Source organism: Lepidochelys kempii, chromosome 3 (genome assembly GCF_965140265.1).
Source record: "Lepidochelys kempii isolate rLepKem1 chromosome 3, rLepKem1.hap2, whole genome shotgun sequence".
NCBI classification, from domain to species: Eukaryota; Metazoa; Chordata; order Testudines; family Cheloniidae; genus Lepidochelys; species Lepidochelys kempii.
Window position 1 is genome coordinate 98,546,060 of NC_133258.1, and position 21,320 is coordinate 98,567,379.

The 21,320-nt window shown below is 39.9% G+C and overlaps 1 protein-coding gene across 3 annotated transcripts in view; it reads left to right on the forward strand.

Moving 5' to 3' along the window:
- LAMA2 (laminin subunit alpha 2) overlaps positions 1-21,320 on the forward strand; it is a 455,577-nt gene that overhangs the window by 284,088 nt on the left and 150,169 nt on the right. For all 3 annotated transcript variants that reach the window (XM_073337269.1, XM_073337270.1, XM_073337271.1), the window contains exons 18-21: positions 4,340-4,426; positions 10,401-10,612; positions 15,427-15,533; positions 19,782-19,962. In XM_073337269.1, the coding sequence (XP_073193370.1) occupies positions 4,340-4,426; positions 10,401-10,612; positions 15,427-15,533; positions 19,782-19,962 (587 nt within the window). The remainder of the gene's footprint in view (positions 1-4,339; positions 4,427-10,400; positions 10,613-15,426; positions 15,534-19,781; positions 19,963-21,320) is intronic.

The following is a 21,320-nucleotide window of genomic DNA, read 5'->3' on the forward strand; positions in this document are numbered from 1 at the left end:
CTTGACTCCTAGGCCTCTGTTCTCACCACTAATCAGTATTTCTTTTTATTAAAGTCCCCCTTCCCACTCTGCCCTCCCCTACACCTACACAATAGCTATCCATTTAAATAGAAAGCTGAAATTACAGATTTTGTATGTGTTTTTCTTAGGAGTTGATGGGGTTTTTTTTAACTTTCTGTATACTAGTTGCACAACCAATCTGGCTGAGATTCCTTCTGCCTTTTTCTTTTTAATTGGATTTCAAATAGCTCGTGGTAGCTGCTGATTCATTCACAATCTGATGTACAGAACAGAATTTTCTCAGTTGAATTCAGCCTTGTAACTTGCAACCCAAGATATTCTAACTCATTTATAAATATTTCTTGGAATAATTACTATGAACTTGTATTGTTAAATTTTGTAAAATATTGGTGAGATTGTTAAATCATGATTAGTGGCTAAGATCAATGTTGTTTTGGTAACTACAGATATTTCTCTGTGATACTTAAGCACAAGCAATTCAGTAGATTGTGTGATTTGAAAGACAGTTCACTGGGTTTAGTCAGTGCAATGTTCTGAAGTTCAAAATACCAAAATTCTATTGATACCGTGTAGTCCAGGTAAAGTTCTACGCTCACACCCTCATATTGGATCTTCTGACTCTCCTATTCTGTTTGTCTCACAGGCGAAGGAGTATTTTAAAATAAATAAATGGGTTCAAATTAACTTCTTTAGCATATTCCAGCCACAGGTTAATTGTGGCCCGCTTGCAGCACAGTGTCATTGTTAGTGCCACCAGCATTTTAGGAGCCCAATGTTGAAGATTCTAAGTCAATCTCCAATCTGCTTTAATATTTAGGAGACAAAGATGATGATCATTTCATAAGAAGTTTAGGGCTAAATGATTTCTCTATGAGGCAGAGCTCTGCAGGGAACAGGGAGGGAGGGCATCACTGAATGGCAATCTGCCTGTATAAAGTATAGGTGGCCCAGTTTTTGCTCTATTTACATCACTCTAACTCTGTTGACTTTGTTCCACATTCACATCTCATTGTAAGTCAGAGTGTACTTTGACCAAGAGTGTGCGGAGATCCTGGGGGAAAGTGGTGTACAACTTTCCCCCTCAACAGAACTGTCCTGGTGCTGGTGCTCTTCAGTGTACATGGCTCTACACCCACCATGCCCAGACATGGAACCACTGGTACTGGCATGTCACCTAGTACTCCCCAGCAGAGCCACTAGATTGCCTTCCTCTACAATGGGTGTATGGCAGTCGAACGGCTTCTTGCACTCTCACCCCTCTAGCACACACATTTGTGCAGAGCACCTTCTGCTTTTCCTTGGTATTGAACCCTCAGTTTCCCACAACCACACAGCTTCCCACAACTCCACAGGCTGCTTCTAAAAAGGAGATATTTATATTGCAATCACTGGGTGTAACTTCATCTTGAGTAGACATACCTGAGCGAGTTTTAATCTGATTAGCTTGGTTCCCAGAGCAGTGAAGCCAAGACAGCATGCTTTTCAGCATGGGCTATTCAGCCCTGCCTTGGAACCCTGAGTAGTTCCTCATGGCTACCTCTTCCTGACGGGCATGCTGCCACAGCTTCGCTGCTCCTGTATGTTGGCTCAAACTGCAGGCATACCCCATGATTGCATTATAGACATACTTGGCCTCATTCGTGTAACTTGTACTTGGCTCTATGCTCATGCTGTCATGTGAGAAGATTGCAGTAGCAGCTGCTGCATAAACAGCATAAGGAACTCCCCACTATGTGACTGGAAGTAGGAGACTGAAGTAGAGCTCCCTACTGTAACAATATATACTGGAGTACAGTCCTGCCTTCAGTTAACCATGGGAGTGCTATAAAAACAATACAGTACCAGAATTGTATATTGTGCAAAAGTGTAGTGGCCTAAATCAGATCTTGTGGTGGGGTTAGTTTTCACTGGCAACATGTCTGTAAAAAAATGCCTATATCAGATAGTTTACTTGCTGGCAATGTGCTTTTCTTACAACTGGATGATGAAAGCTCTTCTTTCTATACTGAGATTTTTTCCTTAAAGATATGGGCCCGAACCAGCAGGCCATTTGATCAGGCCATTTGATCAATGCAGGAAGGAAGTGTTTGGTGGAAGTCTGGGCTCTAATTTTACTGCTCAGGCCCAGCTGTAAACATGTTTTATGATATTAAAACAAAATAAAATAGAGTGAGAATGTCTATTGCAGTGGGGCATATTATGAAGTTTGCTTAAAATATTAGTTTTTTCATCATTACTGATATTATGGCATTAATTATGATATTATGGCATTACTGATAATTGGCATTACTTGGTGGCATTTTTTGGTATTCATGGCCTGGATCCTGTAAACCATTCAGAAAGCAACAGCAAAATCCCTTCAAAGGTGGCTCAGAAGAAAGGTCAAAACTTTTCTGGCAAACTTCTGTCTTTCTTCACTGACACATAATTTTCCCCAATTATTTATGTACCTAAAATTTGCTCAAAATCTTGAAGTTCATGGACACTGATGTATTAAACCTGCTTGAGCACACTCTTGTATGCAGTGTTGTAACTGTGTCTGTCTCAGGATATTATAGAGACAAGGTGGGTGAGGTGGATCAATTTCTGTTGGTGCGAGAGACAAGTTTTCGAGCTTACATAGAGTTCTTCAACACATTGACTATGTTTCCCAGACCTGAAGAAGAGCTCTGTGTATCTTGAAAGCTTGTCTCTCTCACCACATAAGTTGGGTCAATAAAAGATAGTACCTCACCCACATTGTCTCTCTGAGCATACAGTTAGCATACAGTTAACATACAGTTTCTGTTTTTAAAATATAATTTAATCCACTTTTTTTGCATCACATGATTTAGTTTTCAAGAACCTAGGAAGTGGCCAGAATATGTATTATGTACATACAACAGTCTAAAGAGTATTCAGCTCATCAAGTTACATGATCAATTGGACATCCCTGCCTCTCACTCTAAATCTGAGTAAAATGTGTCTGGTACAACTCAATAATGTCTATACAAGGAATTTCTGAGCAGGTCTGCAGACTTGGCTTACTTTTTAAGTCAAAAAAAGAAAACTTGAAAAATCCAGATCTGAGTGATATTTTTCTGATAATTAAAAGTGTGGAAATATTATGTTTATACTACTAATTTTATTATTACTTCTACATTACTATATGCTAATATATTGTAATAAAATAGCTGCTAAACTATGTAATACGGGCCAATTTCACGTGACTGTAAAGGTGCATTACATGGCTCATAACAGTGTAAACAATAGCCCCAGGGGAAAAAACAGAAAATTACAAATCCTTGTTCACGTTTACTAACCCCATTGCAGTCATTCTTTTCATGGAGCTATGTCCTAAGGCTGCTGGACCACTGGTATGTCTTGTGGCAGCCAGAGTGGTTATAAATAGAATTAAATTAATCTATAATTGAAACAGAAGAAAGCATAACTGAGGGCAGATTGCTTTAAAGTGGTACAGCGATGGATCTCCTGTTGTTCTAAAACTGTTTATATCTTTCTGTGTGCCAGCAGATTACCTCATTATAGTGTGTCAATCATGTAACGGGGAGGAAAAACATAGAAAACAAAATGCTACAGGGCAGAGGAACACAGCCAGGATAAAACACCATCATAGGAAGGCTGTAAGCATGCAAATAGCTGCATTGCCAAGACCTGACTATTACCTCTGTTATATAAAACTACAGCTAAAAATATGCATGAAGGAAAGCTCAGTAGTCTGCAGACCATTCTGAAATTGCAGTGTGACTGGATGGCTTGTTGATACTGCTATTGCCGCTGGATTTGCTCAGATAAGGCTCAGGCTGAATTTTAATCTTGAGTTGTGTTGGAAGTTTTACCAAATATTTTCCTTTAGTCCCCCCCCCCCTTTGTGCATTGGAGTTTTTTTTACACTCCACGTAAACTACGTTAACCGAGCTTTCCAAACAATTGTCCTTCAGTTTCAGAGAGATTTAGCTGGAGAGTATAGTCCGAGGTTTCATGTTTTGCCAGGCCCTCAGGGGCACAGACAAGCAGCTGTACATTCCTGCTTTTTAATGGTGTACTGACTCAGTGAAAAGCTAAAGTCCCATAATAACATGACATTGGGATGGTGCCATTGGTTGTGCTATATCCAGTGTCAGTAGAAATAGCAGAGTCATTCCAACTTCTATTGGCTGCAGCCAATCCTAAACTCCATGTGCTAGAACAGAAGGACTTTCCCTGTGCTCTATTTTCAAAGTAATGCTTTTTGAAGAAGGAAGGGAACTGAAACGCTAATGATTTTGTTTTTATGTTTCTTCCTTGTCCCTGTTCTTGCCCAACATCAACAACGTAGCTTTAGCCCAACATGTCATTTAGACCGAAGTCATGGATTAATATGCGATGACTGCCCTCCTGGGTATGCAGGACCACGCTGTGAGAGGTAAGCAAGTGCCATACAGCAGTCTTTTTTACCATTTCTCCCTTAAAGTCTAAAGCAAGAGTACTTTTCACACAGGATTATTATACCTGTTTGTTCTCTCCCTATGCCCCCCAAACTTGCAATGAACTCACCAAGGAGGTTCCTATTCATACTTCTCTATCATAGAGTATATGTACTGATGTAATTTATTTATTCTCTACACTAATTTTCTTACGTTGCTTTATAAATCAGCTGCAAAAAAAGGGATCATTTATGATGTTAGTGTTAAACACCAAGCTACAAATTCAAAAAAGCAGTTGTCAGAAAGCAGTCAGAGTTTTTAATATTATCTTTCTGGCTATTTTGTGCCCCTTTTGAGTTTTCATAATTATTTCTGTGTCTTTAAAATGTCAGTCAAATGCTTAGAGCATGGTGAATCAATTATTCAGTGCATTACTGTTGGTTCTTTTTAAAAGTCAGGGTACAACCAAAAATGCAACTTTTCTAACAGAATTTATTTGTTGTGTTAATTATTTTAAACCAATATTTAAAATCTTTCTTGCTTCTAGATCTCTATTGCTGTACCTTACTTAGCAAGTGGAGCTACTGGGTTTTAAATAGTGACAGAAAAATATCTGTGACAAATATACAGCAATGCACATTAATAATTCAGAGACTTTTCTGTTGCTTGAGAATATTAAATTTTTAACCTATATAGAAAAAGACAAAAAGAGAAGTTTTGTGTATAAGAACATGAGAATGGCTGTACGTGGTCAGACCCATGGTCCATCTAGCCCAGTATCTTGTCTTCCGACGGTGGCCAGTGCCAGGTGCTTCTGACAGAATGAACAGAACAGGGCAATTTATCAAGTGGTCCATCCCCTGTCACTCAGTCCCAGCTTCTGTCAGTCTGGTGTATTTCATGTATACTTGGTCTTAGTCTAATTTCCCTCCATGAGCTGTTGGTATTGAGAGAGCCTAAGGTTTGGTAAAGGTCTTCTTCCATCCCCGCACCTCTTTTCTGTGTTGTACTGGAAGGCCTAATTTAAATGGCTGCAGAAGTTACCATTGTGTAGATTGAGATAGGTTGGGGTAAGAGCATTTGACTCCCTAATGCTAATCAGGGAGGCGCAAATTGCACACCTTTGTACCACAGGGAACAATTTCCTGCAAGGGGAATATCACCTATATGGGAGGGAAGGCAATGTTTACACTGTCACCTCCTTTAGGGGCTTCACCAGAGAGGGGCAGCTTTTCAGTTCAGGCAGTGCTGAATCAGCATATCCCCAGGCTCCCTGACCACAGCCTCTTGCTCTCCAGCATATCATCCTGTTGAGTAGGGCACTGTCTAGACCCTGGATCCTCCGTGGTCCCCCTTTGACCTTTCTTTTGATGGACTCTCTGACACTTGGGACTCACTGCTAGAGTTTCCTCCAGCATCTTCCGGCACAGACGCTAAAGTGGATGAAGGCCACTGAGTGTAAACTGATGTAAGTTACAGGATGAGAAGTGGGAGAGTGGGGTTGTAGCAAGAACACTGAAAAACAAGAGGTGTAAGAGAAGGCAAGGGGCCTGTTTTACACCCTTTTTCACCTTCCTGTATATTTACCCTTGTATAGCCCTGCCTATCCAACTTATAGTCACAGTGACTTCCCCTGAAATCCCCTACAGTGCAGTATTTTCCCTGCACCACAGAGAGAGAGAGAGTATGCAGGCTGTCACCTGTTCCCACCCACCCTCACTGTGGCTGCTCCTGCTAAGTGCTATTTCTGCCTGTCTTTTCCTGTCCGCCTCGGACAGCATCCTCCTCTTTTCAGCTAGGGGGCTATGAAGTTAATGACTGCAGGAGGTAATCACATCAGGAGCACTTTGGTGGCAGTTTGTCAATGCAAAGTCATTGACAGTTTCCATCATCAACAAATGCTATTTCAGAGTGGAGCATAATCCGTAGATTAGTGCCAAGGATGGAATCTGAAAAAGTGGTTGGTTTTTTTTTTTAAATGTAGCAAGTTGTGTAGAACAGCTCACGGCCATTGATTACATTAAATATTTAGAAGGCAGAAGAAAACATGTTGTATTTGCTATTAAAAGTGTATGTGTAATTGCCCAAAGATTGTACATGAAATTCCTTTTTATTTTAGTAACAGCAAGCTAACAACTGATCTGAGTCATATGAAACTAGTAATTTAACAGTCCCAAATTATCATGAGGTATCTTATATACAGTTCTCTCTCAAAACAACAGCCTCATACCCTTTCATTCCTACAGCTGCCCACAAACCTGCTTTTGCCTGTTGTAGGGGAATATGGTCAGGACTCCTTTATTTAGGATGCATAATACTCTCCATTATAAAGGATTCCTGGGACCTTTGCATTGTGAAATATCAACACCTTCATTGTTTACAGCAGGTCTTATATTCAGCTGGGAAAAGCTCACACCCCCCACCCCCAGCTTCCAAAGTGCCTTTTCTTTGTCCTATGAAATTGCATTCAGATTTAGCAGAATGTTAAAGTATCAAAAATCACTGTCAGTTCTCACTTGGGTTTGTTGGGAAAATTTTGGTAGCCTGTCAAAATCACTGACCACTCTGTAAACCTTGGCCTGTGTCACTACCAAAACAGTGGCAGCAGAAGGAACTGCTCTGGGAATGCTTGGGAGCTGCCAGACCAGCTAGATGTGGGGGATGCGGGGGAGACAACAAGGCTAAGTTCCCCTAATAATCCTTCTTCCCCAGACTTCCATTTTCTCTTTCCTCAGGGGTGTGGGTTAGGGCTGGAGTTCTCCCAACTCCCAGAGGGGCAAGAGAGAGAGCCAAGCCAAGCGCCCCCATAACCCATCTCAACGCAATACATGGCCTGAGTCACAATTTACCTACTCCATTCTGGGGACATGACATAGAGCAGGAGCTCCCCTAACTAGTGAGGGAGGGAGGCAAAAGAGAGCCAAGTCGATCTTCCCCATAACTCCCTGCACCCAGCACGTAGTTTCAGCCATCCATCCTCCCTTCTGGGGGCATCACATGGGGAAGGAGCCTCCCATCTCACAAGGCAGGGAAGAGAGAGAAGGGCTGGGCTCCCCCGGAACACTTCCTGGACCCAGCACATAGTACCAGCAGCATGTTCCTTCTCTGTGATAACTGCTTTTTCTTGCTGCTAGCTAACAAAGGCTCAAGCAGTAGCCATCTTTGCTACAATACTGACTGCTCAGGGATCAAACCCTGATGATGATATTTGATGGGGGGATTGTTATAGTGATACAAAATAGAATGTGTTTTTATCTTTGTTATTTTAAAAATACCTCCTCCCCCCAAAGTAAAAAACACCAACCAAAACCAACCTATGTTAAAAGAATGTTGTTTAGGTTGCAAGGCCAAGCACTCAAAAGTTAGGATTTATGGTTGTGCATGCAACCTTAATTTGGCCACCCTGTGCATATTCATTGTGGTGGTTAATCACATGCTATTTTTTCCATAGCACCATTGCTTTATTGAATACATAGGTTGGAAGCACAAGGGAACTAAATTAAGGTTGCACAGGCAACCATGAATCTAGTATTGTCCTAACTTTAGAGTACTTGGCTTTGCAACCTAAACAATTTTAACAGTTTATAGGGATTCTTGGATCAAAGTAATTTTTCTATTGGTTGGAAATTACTTAATAGTTGCTACCCAGGTCAAGCTCAACAATATAGTTGGAGGAGGCAATAACCAAGCAACTGGTGTAGTAAAGGATTTAGCATAAGTTTGATTCTGCATGCTTCACTAGTACCATAATCCATGAGCAGGCCTCTTTAAATGAAAAGCAAAATCTGGTGTTCTGTGGCTCCTTGTGTGAATGCAACCTGCAGGTGGTGAGAGAAGGAGTTATATATTTTCCAGCGTGCCTAGGGCAGCAAAAACCATGCAGCTACCACTGGATGTATGTGCCAGATAGATACAGAGTATGTCAGTGACTTGTGTTTGTGTTGGCATCCTTTCGTCTGTGAGAGACGGTGGGAATTCAACCTATGGTGTAGATAGTTTGCAATGTCTCGTGACTGAATAGGCCAATCTGAGATTTGCATTATCTTTGGCAGTTATTGCAAATGTATGTGTCTTGGTTGGTACCTGCTTGCTTCCCATGGGCTCTTTTCTCATCAAGCTGTAGGAGCCAGCTCCTGTCATGGACTTTGATAGCCTGAGGGAGATGATGGCGCCCCTTATTATGAACACTTGCCAAGATTTCCCATTGGTCAAGATCAATTCCAAATTCCTTCATATCTTGCTTGCATGTGTCTTTATAGCGAAGCTTGGGACGTCCTGTAATACTTGTTCCCTCTGATAGCTCCCAGTATAGCATGTCCTTGGGTATGCATCCCTTTTCCAACCTACTCAGATGGCCCAGACAATGCAGTCATCTTTGCTTGAGCAGGGCTGACACAGTTTTTAAATTTGCCCTTTGAAGAACCTCTGCGTTGGTGACTTTATCTTGCCATTTGGTGTAAATGTAAACAAACTGTCTGGTGGCCCACCAGCTGATTACCCTGATGGGCCACATGCAGCCAGCGGGCCGCAGGTTGCCCACCACTGACCTATACAGATAATCCCTTTTGGACTGTTTGTGTGAGTAAGGCTTACATAATCTAGACTGTAATAGTTTTCAATTTTAGATATGATGGTGGAATAGGAAAAATTATATTTAAATTGTATAGCATCCTGCTATAGATAGATATTTGATCAGATTCAGATAGCATTTTCTCTCCACTCTCAATCATCCAGCACTTTATGAGCTCTGTTAGTGTCAAAACTAATAACCATTTCATAAGACAGTGGTACAATAAGTGTTTGGATCCCTTTAGAAACCTTGATGGGATGTGCTGAGTGCAAAGAAAGGGTGAATTTGAGGGAAATGGGTGAAGTTGCCCCTGAAGTTCTGAGAGGGAAAGTGTAGTGGAGATGTATGGATATATCCAGGCATAATGCACAAGATTCTTGCTTGTGTATCCTGCCTGGTAGGTGATGAGATGGAGCTGTCAGCTCGTTGGAGACACTGGCTTAAATAACATGGAGGTTCATAGAGTTTTAGTGTTCCTTTACGTTAGTCTGAATTCTTACAACATGACATGAACAACAATATTAGCCTGAATTAGGAGACTTTTACGTTCCTTCTTTTACTTCTCCCTTTACAAGTTGGTCTTACTGTGAAGTGTGAGCAATTGCAATGGAAAGGGAGAGCCGAGCAGAATATAAATAGAAAATAGTAAAGATACACTTTCAAAACATGCAGTAGTGTTCACTCAGGTGCAGTAATGTTTTACATGGTACCTATAGAAAGCAACTGACAGGTAAATTGAAAAATAGGTGAGTTTTTTTAACATCCCTAGTTTGAAATTTGCAATGAGCAGTATATCTTACTTAGCTACAACTAAGTGGTTCCTGCATTACTGAGTTCATTCTACATGACCTCTGTGTGACAGACATACATCCCTCTAATATTAAACAGATTGTTCCATGTCGCAGATTTGTTGTGTATTATTTTATTTTATTTATTTATTAGGAAAACAAATACATTTGCTGCTGTATTATCAGGTGAACTTGTTTTCCCAAAAAATATTTTATGTCCAGGAATGGGGTGGGGGAGGGGAATTGTCAGTCTTCCTGATTAGTGAGTACAGAAAAGCAGCTTACTTGGGTAGCTACACATGATGTGCTGTACAAAGGCTTTCCAACATGGACCTGAATTCCTCTGGAGTGCCAATAGACAGATTTCTTATTATGCTTTTGTCTCGTCTTCAGTGCCAGTGACAAGATTCCCGCACCCCCACTGAAATCTAATTACTAGCAGAGCTGGCAGGATTTCAGCGGTTCTGTATCTACAGTGCTGTTTTTTAAGGCACTTAAAAAATACTTGAAAGAAAAATCAAATCATCCTTAGTGATTAGTGAGACAACAAAACTGTAAACATTTCTCCTAACAGGACTATGTAAGTACCCTGATTGATAGTATCTCTTGTCTTAGGTGTGCAGATGGCTATTTTGGACAACCTTTAATACCAGGAGGATCATGCCGGCCCTGCCAGTGTAATGACAACCTTGACTTCTCCGTTCCTGGCAGCTGTGACAGCTTATCTGGAGCTTGCCTGATATGTAAGCCTGGTATAACAGGTCAATACTGTGAAAGGTGCGCTGATGGATATTTTGGAGATGCTCTTGATCCAAAGAATTGTCAATGTAAGTCCTGAACTCTGGCTGCTCCTGACAGAACTGATATATTCCATATCCACATAACTGATGTGTACCTGAGATGTGTGTGGGGGGGCGTGCATGTGAGTGATTCAATATATTTATATAAGTAAAAATGATGCTATATATCTATATCTATGTGTGGAAGGAGATATTTCAGTGTATATATAAAGTCGAAATTGTTGAAAAGCATCCTGCTACATGTGAACAGTGACAAGGATAAATATGTGTGTTTGGTATTGCAGCAGGGGCTACATTTTTAAAATGGTGTTTTAAGAGATACAGTAATCAGTAAACACAACTGCCATTTACTATTAAGACTGTGTTTTTCAGGCCCACTTGTTCGACATTTTACTTCATTTAGGGCTTGATTCTCCTCTTTCACTAGGATAAATCAGAAGGCCACAGAGGCCAAGTTAGTTACATTGGTGTAAAACTAATGTAAGTTAGAAGAGAATCAGGCAATTGTTTTACTGCAGTATGCTTCATGGGCTGCAGTTTCTACAGCATTTGGCTAGAATGTGAAGCTTTGGGCCATCACTACTGGGTTTTGTAGTTTTATCTGATACTGACTTGCAGTTTGGTAGTGGGAAAGTCATTTAGACACACTGTTTCAAAAGTGGTCTGTAAATTTGGGTATCTTAGTTTGGTCCCCCAACTCTAAAGACGTTTTTCCATACGTTCTGAGCATCACCAACTCCCTTTGAATTAAATTAGGATTGTGGTCAGTACCCCTGAATATCAAACCACTTGTATTTAAAGTTGGACATCCAAAACTAGAAGTACAGGGAGTCCTCGACTTCACGACGTTTGATTTACGATGAACAGCACTTCTGATGTTTCTGAATTGACACCCTGATTCGACTTACAACACTTGGTTTTGACTTTACAATGCTTGGACCTGCAAAGGAGAGGATTGCGATTCTGAGTTACAACATTTCAACTTACAATACAATTTTCAGGAACCAGTTGTGTCGTAAGTCTGAGGACTGCCTGTACCCCAACTTAGGGAGGCCTCTTTTGAAAATGTTGGTCTTTATTTAGCAATCTGTTTAATTGGCATACAATTATAATACTTATCTCCATCAGAGGTTGAATTAATTATTGTAAAGCACTTTGTTCTTTGTGTATAGCGTTCCTTTCATGGAGGATTTCAAAGCATTTTTATTGACAAGTTAGCAAGTTTTTCCATTGTGTGGATATACATACGTGTGTCCATATGCTGTATGGGTGCATAAAAATATTTTGTGTGTGTGTGTAAAGGTATAGTCGGATATGTATGCATACCTATCTCTATATACTGTATGTATATGCAAAATTATAATGCTAATATCTATCTTTTATGTAGCACTTTTCCTCGTTAGATCTCAAAGTGCTTTACAAAGATGGTCAGTATCTTTCTCCTCATTTTACAGATGGGGAAACTGAGGCACAGAGTGGTGACATAACTAACAAAAGGGTTTTCCAAATCGTCTACACCTAGACAGTGCTAAAAACTCAGCATTCACAAGTAGTCTCAGAACTGGTTAATAATTCATGGGCATGATGTCACATGATCTAAGACTTTAACTATATAATGTCACGTAAAAAGCAGTGCATTTCACATATCAAACTACAGGTACAAGCACAGCTCCCAGTACTGCCTCGCCCTCCCTCAGACATTGACATGGCTGAAGCTTTGAACATTTCTGCAACAGTGGCAACTGCAAAGGGGAGGTATCTGCGGTATGATGAAAACATACAATAAAAATATTAAAAATAAATACATTTTAACACATAATTACAGTTGTTGCTTTTGTAGTTAGTTATGATGACAGGAAAGCCTCAATGTATTCATATCTTTGTGTTCACAGTTACCTTGCCTTTATTTTCTCTCCATCTTTCGTGTGGATTTTCTTTTTGAATAAGATTTTATATTTCTTTAACAGCATTCCTTGAAGTTTGCCCTGCAGCTACAATATCAGAGGGACTATGACTTGACTTGGTTGTTTTCAATTTTCACTTTTTATCAAAGAGCGAAATCCCAGAGTATTGTAAAGCATGAATTTTGCTCTGAGGTTATTATTCAAAATGTTTCCTGCTCTTTCTTAAGTAGAGTGCTATTGTCATTTGCATTAGCCATTTCAAATGATGGCCCAGCTGTATATTATCACAGCATTTCTGAATTTCAAAGTGTATTTAAAAAAAATCAAATCTAAGAATATTGAACAAATGTCCTAAGCCTCTTTGATATGATTCTTCTGGGTTGGTTTTTAGTGATGGTAGTGTGAAACAGCCACGATCTGGCAGAGAAAACAGCAAGCAATTATCCTGGTACTATCACAGTTGGATCAGATGAAAAAAATTGCATAATGATGTGTATGTGTGTGTACCGTACCATAGATAAAGATAGATGTGTGTGTGTGTGTGTGTGATATGAATAGTAGATTTTGACCAATGTAATTTGGGGGGAAATTTCTTTTGCTGGAAAGAACAAAACATTTCCCTGACAGGCTATTTTATTAAATTGCAACTTTTTGAAGTTGCTCAGAGGTTTGGACAATAACTGTGGAGGTGAATCAGTGAGCAGTGTGTAAGTGAAATAAATGCAGTTTATTGTGTGGATCTGTAATTTAGCAGATGATACTACTAAATACATGCTACTCCTATACATATTATACACATTGGCAGAGCTGCGAAAAAGAACCAGAGTCTTGACTTCCAACTTATGCCCTAACCACTATATTACACTCCTTCTCAAGAGCTCATCCATAGTCAAACTAGGAGTACACTGTGTGGAATTTTGAGTATGATATTACTAATAGCATAACCTGATCTGTGTAAAAAGTGTAATTTCTGTCTTAAAGTCTTGAGATACCATATTTGGAATTGTCTGAAAGACAAAAATCCAATGAAGTCCTCAATAGACTTACTGTATATATATTACATGCTGACAACCTATGTTATGCTTTTAAGAATGGAGGTTTACAAGTGTATAATCTTTCACTATTGATCTCAGAATTAGAAAGCTATTTTGAAGGATGTATGTAATAATAATCATTATGTATTCTTTTTGGAATGTAGGTAGTTTTAAAAAGTAAACAAACTGGGAGGCAATAGGAGGAAAGGTGGATACAAGGGTGAGGGAAGTAGGACAAAGATGCAGCTAGAAAAAAAATCAGGGAAAAGTGGGGACAAGTGATACAATCTACAGGAGAAGGGTTTTTAAATCTTTGTATGATATTAAATATATCCCAAAATGTAAGTAGATTAAAGCATTATGAAGACATGAACAAGCTTTGCTTGTTCCAAAAAAAGACATTAGGGCAGTACAGGTTTTAATTTATGTATGTATGTATTTATTCCAGTATGTGAAGTGCTTATCTAAAGACCTAGGAAAAAGGGGCAATGAATAGACTCACAAGTTATAAAATCTGCAGTCTTTTGTTATGAAGTGACAATCATCACATAGCACATCAAAAAAATAAAAAAATACCATTCTGTATAAGAGCCAGCATTTATCTGCAGATCGGAGACAGTCATATGAGATGACTGCAGTATTTCCCCATACATAGACTAGGAATAACTGCAGTATCTGAAATGCCATGCGGTGGTCTGTGGGATGCTAACTTTTTAATGCTGATCACAATGTTTACTGTTGGGACTACAAGTGTTTCTTAAAATGAAATGTCAAGTTGGGGTTTGAGAGAAAGACCAGAAACAGGTATTCAGGGAAACTGGCAGGGGCAAAAGATACTGGAGCATGGACCTGATAAGCAGAGGGAATTTATAGTATAAGAAGTATAGGACTATATGATCTCCTCTCCTGGGGAAGAAGGGAGACGGATGGTCCTGTTCACGAAGGTGAAGGGGGATGTGAAAAGTGTCTATATGGTCACATTCCTCACCATCATATAGCCACCTCTCTCCCTTCTGTAATCATTATGGATTCTCTGGTCTGTGTGACTGAGAGAGGCATGATCAAAGGGAGTGGGAGGAGGAGTTGGTAGACTAGCCTCGCTGTGCATCAGGTTCTTCCTCTCTCAGAGCATCAGAACTTAGAGTGCAGTGCATCAAAAAGTATACTGCCTTGAGAAGCAATAACTCCTTTCCATAGTTCTTTCAAAGTGAGATTGGGCATAGATTGGATGAGGCCAGCCAATGGCAGCAGGGTGCCTACCTGAGTTACATTGCCCGTTGCTGAGACGGAGGCATGGAAGCATATGATCTCCAGTTTCATCTTTGGGCATTACAACAAGCTAGTCTCTAAACCTCAACCCTATACCTTTTCATCGCTACTCAACCACCATCCTGCTGATACAAAGATTTGGTACAGTGGACAGGCTGCTCTTTAGAAGCAGTGGGTTTCAGCAGATCTTTGTTCCTTATTCCTCAGTTTTCCATGAGATTTTGAGCATGTAATCTATAGAGTAGGAAGTAAAAGTTTCAGACCCTTGATTATAGGTGAACATGTCCATAATAGTATGCTCTCCTGTTTTTGGATTCTGGTGACTTGCAAATGATTTGGTTTATCTCGAAGCAAAAGTCCTCAGTTTGCAAACAGTTTTATAATGTACAGTTACAGGTGCACAAATCCTAAAATAGGGTGTGATAGTATGATGTGCTGAGTACCCTGATCCGCCTTTATCATCAGTGAGAGTCTAAGGTGATCAGCACCTCACAGGACCTTGCCAGTAATAAGTCTAATAATACTGTAAATGCTTGGCTTCAAAAAACTGTTTTGAAATTGGAGTGTAATCTTTCACTTATTATGCATTTCATGTCCTCACAAAGTACATTGTGACAACTCTGTTTCCCTGTAGCATGTCACTGCAACATCAATGGCTCATTCTCAGAGATCTGCAACTCTCAGACAGGGCAGTGTGAGTGCAAGCCCAATGTTGTGGGACGTCGCTGTGATGAGTGTAAGGTGAGTAATCAGAACTGGGATTTCATTTAACTCTTCTCCACTGTTTGACATGACTAAGTGCTTGTCCATTTAAAAAAATATTATGGATTGTTCCAGGCAAAGAAAAGCAAAAGTTAAATGGTTTTATTGCTATAGCAGGAGATTAGTGTGTATTCTGGGAGTTTTCTGGAGGAAAACTCAGCACTAAATGAATATACCACTTTCTGTGTAATTAACATGTATACCTTTTTATTCTAAGTCACCTGAAGATTATATACACTATCAATCCTTAATGTATATGAAAAAGGTAATACATATGAGAGCCCTTAGGAAAAAATTACTGCCTTAAAAGAAACTGGCTGATTTGCAAAAAAGCAAATGCTTGTCTTCTCTGCATTGAATTTTGTGCTTTATGCATTGTGAAGATTTTCACGGCATGAAGATAATGAAGATTTTTATGGCAAAACTGCCTGTTGTCTTGGTGCATTAGTTCAAAAGAGGAAAACATTGCAAAAGATAGTTCCTCTCATGGACCCACCCAACAGCCCAGTCCCCAAATCCTTGATTTTCAAAGTGTTTTGTTCTTCAGACCACTAGAAAATGCTTCATAGATTACTGTAGCTCCACAGACTGCCGAGTGAGAACTCCTGACTTTGGCCCCTCTCTGTTAAAACACCTAAACAGGTGCCTAGTTTAAAGCACACGAGGAATTCTATGGAAATGGAATGGATTATTTCCACACTTAGCTTTGTACTTACTCAAGTAGATTTCTGGGTCAGGGCCTCCATAAATGCCCCACTTTGATTTTCAACATTAGTCAAAGGTTTCATTCAAGGGAGCCCCACTGACATCAGTGGAACATACCAGGTGTAACAGAGGACAGAATTTGTCCTTTGCTGTACAATATGCACATACAATAATTAGAGCTAGTTAATACTAACCATAGAGTTTATATTTTAGTTCCCATTGTTAAATTCAACATTTTGTGTATTTTGTTTCATAAGTATGTTATCAGATGGTAGATGCAGAGCTAATCTTTGTTTAATGACGCACTTTTTTCTCAACATCTTTCCACATCACTTCTCTGCCTTTGTTGGCTAACTATCTTTTGCCTTTCACTCCTAAAGCCCAACTACTTGTGGGCCCCAGAAAAGCAATTCTGCATACCCTGTGGCTGCAGTCCTTTAAGATCCATGTCACTGCGCTGTGATATGTCGGGAAGATGCATCTGCAAATCAGGATTCATGGGTAAACGCTGTGAGCTCAGCAGACAGGTGCATAAAAGAAAAGAAAATCCACGGGCCATTCAGCAAATCCAAGTCCCTTCTCAGAGATGGGGCTTCACTGGTACCAGCGGGTGCCCACGTGGTGCTTACAGGCCTGTCGCTTTGGTAATCAGAAAACCTGTGTGATGCATGGGCTGGATTTCAGCATTTGTTTGTGCATGGGGACTCCCAAATCGTGGTTGGAGGTTTTTACACCCATTCTGTGTTGTGCTAAATTAACAGTTTATCAAGAAGCCACAGGCTTAGGAATATGACATGGTACAAATGCAGACTTTTAAAATATTTACACTCCTTCAGGATTGAACCTAGCCCAAAGCACAATGTAGGCAAAACCATAAATACCAGAATAAGTCTAGAGACAACATAATCAATAGTGAGACATACAGAAATTATGGGTGAAATCCTGGCCCCATTGAAGTCAATGGGAGTGTTGCCACTGACTTTAACTGGGCAGGATTTTACCCTATATCTTTACGGATTCCAGATATCAAGAAATTTAGTCCAGTAGAAGGTTCAACCCTGATGATGAACATATGTAAGGGTTCTGGATCATCGTATGTAGTAGACTTTGAGTTTTCACTAATTCACGTGCCAGCTACTTGAGCTGACTTCTTTTACTGGCTAAAGTGCACATTGGAAGAATCTGTTTCCCAACTGAAAACAATAATCAGGGTACTCCTGTTATTTTTCATGTCTAGTCAAAGCAGGCTTTTTTGAAGTTGGTGTAATTATAATGCCCTGTTCCTAAATGGAAGTGTTTAGGATATACTTTTGTTACCCAAAACCATACGCACAAATACTATTTGCACATATTTTACACATACATGAACATCCATCATAAAGACAAAACATAATAGTATATTCGGAAAGATTCAGAATATTTCTTTGTTTTTATCCAGGGTCTTAGAAGTGAGAAATTTGCTCCCTGTTAAATATGATGCTTATAAAATGGAGTTTTAATTTCAATATATAAATAGATTTTATTGAGGATTAATCTGGGGGAGACTGCATGACTTATCAGAATGCCTTTCACTCTGCAAAACTCATCACTGTAGACAATACAGTATGCTGGTGATCCTTCTTTCCTTCACGCTATGCAATTCTAGCCTGTGAGCCAATTTTACTGTTTTTCACTCTGATAAACAGAATTTATTAGATCCTATCAAACCTTTCATTGAGAGCTGAGCTGCATGCTGGGTTATGCTTGCTTCGCTGCATTGATCTGAATCCCTGTCCTGAAATTTTGCATATTCACATTTCTTCTTTTGAATTCTATTTCTTCCTCTTATGAAAGAAATCTTTAGAGATGGTCTGTAGATTTAATTGAACCTGGAAATTTAATTACATGAGTTTGGGTATTCCTTTCTCTGTTATGTTTCATCATGCTAAGGTACATACCAGTGTAGCATATCACTATAAAATGTGGAAATGAAAGTTTAGATAATTACTTGTTATATGTATGATCCTTCATTAGTTTTCACATGATTCTTCCAGTTGACCTCTGCCCAGAGGCCCTGTTCCAGCAATCTGATCCATGTCAGATCCATGTCAGCTAAACAAAAATACTCCACCTCCACAGCCTCATGCACTTTAATGACAAAATCACTATATGCAAAGTTTGGTTTCCCTGTCATATTCACAGTAAACATAAACCTAATGTAAAATTGAACTCATCATTTTAATACAAAGAATTTTGTGCTGCTATAGAACTTCTGTTCAGCTGATTCAGTGTCAACAATTTAACCTATCGGCCGAAAGCTCAGCATAGGTCTGTCCAGTTTGATATATATTAAAGCCTTATCTTCCTTTCTTCACAAGTATTTTTGCCTTATACAGATAGGCTTAAGGGGGGAGCTACTTAGTGTTATAGCCACTGATATTCAATGTCTGCAGAATATTTGTCTTCAGGTTTTGATTTTGGAAGGCCCCCGGAGCGGTTAATGCAGAAAAAGTAAAAGAATAAAATGAAGAGAAACAAGAGGCTGATTGGTTAGCTTTATCTTTGGCTGTCAGAGCTATTTAATTGCCCTGAAAATATTGGACAACACTCAAAACTAGAATAAAAGGATGCAACTCACATTGAAATAAATAAAGTTGCACTCGCTTATACCATAGCTGAATTTGGCCTGTGAATTTTACCTTAATGCTTTCCCCCCCCCTGTTTTGGCAGCAAAATAGAGGGTTCAGTTGTTTTTTTGTAAGTTATCTCTATGCATTATTCACAAAGTGCTGTAGTCATATATACTGTTTGACAAATGTGTGAGAAATGGTCCCTGGCCCAAGGAGGTGAAATCTATCCTCCCATTCCATCCTGTTTCCCTTCTGTGGGAGCAAGAATGGGCCTGAAATCAGACAAATGTAATAAAAATCATAATGATAATGTGCAAAGCATATAGCAGACTATGCTGAAGCATAGGTCAGTATTTGTATTTATTCAGTTAGCTTATGACTATAACCTTCAAAAATATCACAATCCAAATATTCAGTTCAGCAAGATGGAGCCGGCATTCCAGCCAGGTTAAATGGCAAAGTTCTATAAGTGACCTTTTAGAGCGGACTTCAAAATCTCCCTGCTAAAATAAATTGCTATACTTAGGGATGCCTTATGAGTATGTCTTTGGGAGGTTGTTTGCAATCTGATTACCCTCTATTTCTACATGTGTCGGTAGGTTCTAGAAACAGACATCATAGGAAAATTCATCAGGTTTACACAGCAACACAAAGTGCCCTAATTCTAATAAACATTGGATCAAATACTTCAGTCCTTACTCAGATCAGAGCCAGCAAGATACATCATGTCCTCAACTCAAAGGCTTTAGGATCTGGCCCTTTATTTTTAATTTATTTCAGATTATTCTTATTGCCGTTGAGGAGGAAAGAACTCAAATAAACCCTCTGCCCCCAGCACTTTTACTGTTTAACTCTTTGTTCTGCAGATAAACCTTGTCTATACTAAATGTTCTTCCTCTGTCTTATGTGGCAGCCTGGAACATTTGGTCTACAGTCGTTTAGAGGATGTGTTCCCTGTAACTGCAATTCTTTTGGTTCCAAGTCCTTCGACTGTGATGAGAATGGACAGTGCCATTGCCAGCCTGGCGTAGCAGGAAAGAAATGTGATCGCTGTGCTCGTGGGTTTTATAACTTTGAAGAAGGAGGATGCACTCGTACGTAAACAATGAGGTCCCATTTCATGGCCTGTTGCAAATTTTTCCCTTCTCAATCTGTAGCATGTTCTTCCTTGGACTATCCTACGCTATATCTAAGGTGGGGGCATTGCCATGGGCCGAGCTGCATACAGAGAGAAAACAAGATAATATGGAGTGACCCACTCTTACCTCTTTTTATAGCCAAGCTGCTATATCATGGGTATGCATAAAAGGCATAGGGACAGAGCTGGTCAGGAATTTTTAAATTAAACATTTTTTTGTTGGAAAATGGTGATTCATGTAAACTTTTTGCAGAAATGATCAGTCAGGAAGGTTTCTCAGGTCATGGATGGAATTTCTGGTCAGAGAGTGAGCCCTACAATAGCCCAGTGGCTAGGGCACCAGGAATGTGGGATACCCAGGTTCAGAGTCCCTGCTCTGAATAAGGGGTAGAGAGAGTGAAAAGGACACTGTCCTGGTTGTTAGGGCACTCACCTAGGATATGGGAGACTCACTGACTAGCCATGAAATAAGGAGTAGCTTCAGCAGATGATATTGAGAGAAGATCCACACCTGAATATCCCATACTCCAATGGCTTGGGCAGTCTTCTGGATGGTGGGAGACCCCTGTTCAAATTCCCTCTCTACATTAACCAGAGTGGGAATTGAATCTAGGTCTCCCACATCTCTCATGCCCTAACATCAGGGCTAAAGTTATAGGGAGGGCAGCAGCAGGACCCCCTCCTTGTTTGGCCATTTTGTTAAGTAAGCCCTTGAAAGGAATGGGAAACAAAATCAGTTTTGTTTAATCTGAAATGGATTTTTTTTCAGTTTGCCTGAATTTTCACAATTTTAGTGTTCAGTTCTACCTAAAATGAATTTTTGTTCATTTTTTCCAGAAATTCCTATGAACCAAAAAATCAGTTATTCACTCAGCTCTAACGGTAACTGCCATCACCAAGCTCTTAGTGCATAAAACAAGAGAACTGTGAATGGAGTTCATGATTGGTAGAGCTGGTCAGGAATTTTCCAACAAAATTTTTTTTTCAGGAAATGCCAGTGTGTTGAAACCAATTTTTTTCACAGAAACATATCTGTTTCAGCAAAGCTTCTGTTGGGAAGGATTCTCAGGTCTGTATTTCTTTGGGGAGGGGTAGAGAGAGCTCAAGACCCACCCAGAATAGCCAGGAGCCCAGTGTTTGGGGAACTCATGCAGGATATGGAATACCCAGGTTCAAGTCCCGGGTCCAAATCTGGGATAGCAGAGACTTGAACCTGGGTCTCCTGCTTCCTAGGGAGTGCCTAAAGCACTGGGCTATAGAGTCAGCCGCTGCTTCTGTTGATCGGTTCTGTTGGAGCTATTCCACTTTCTGTAA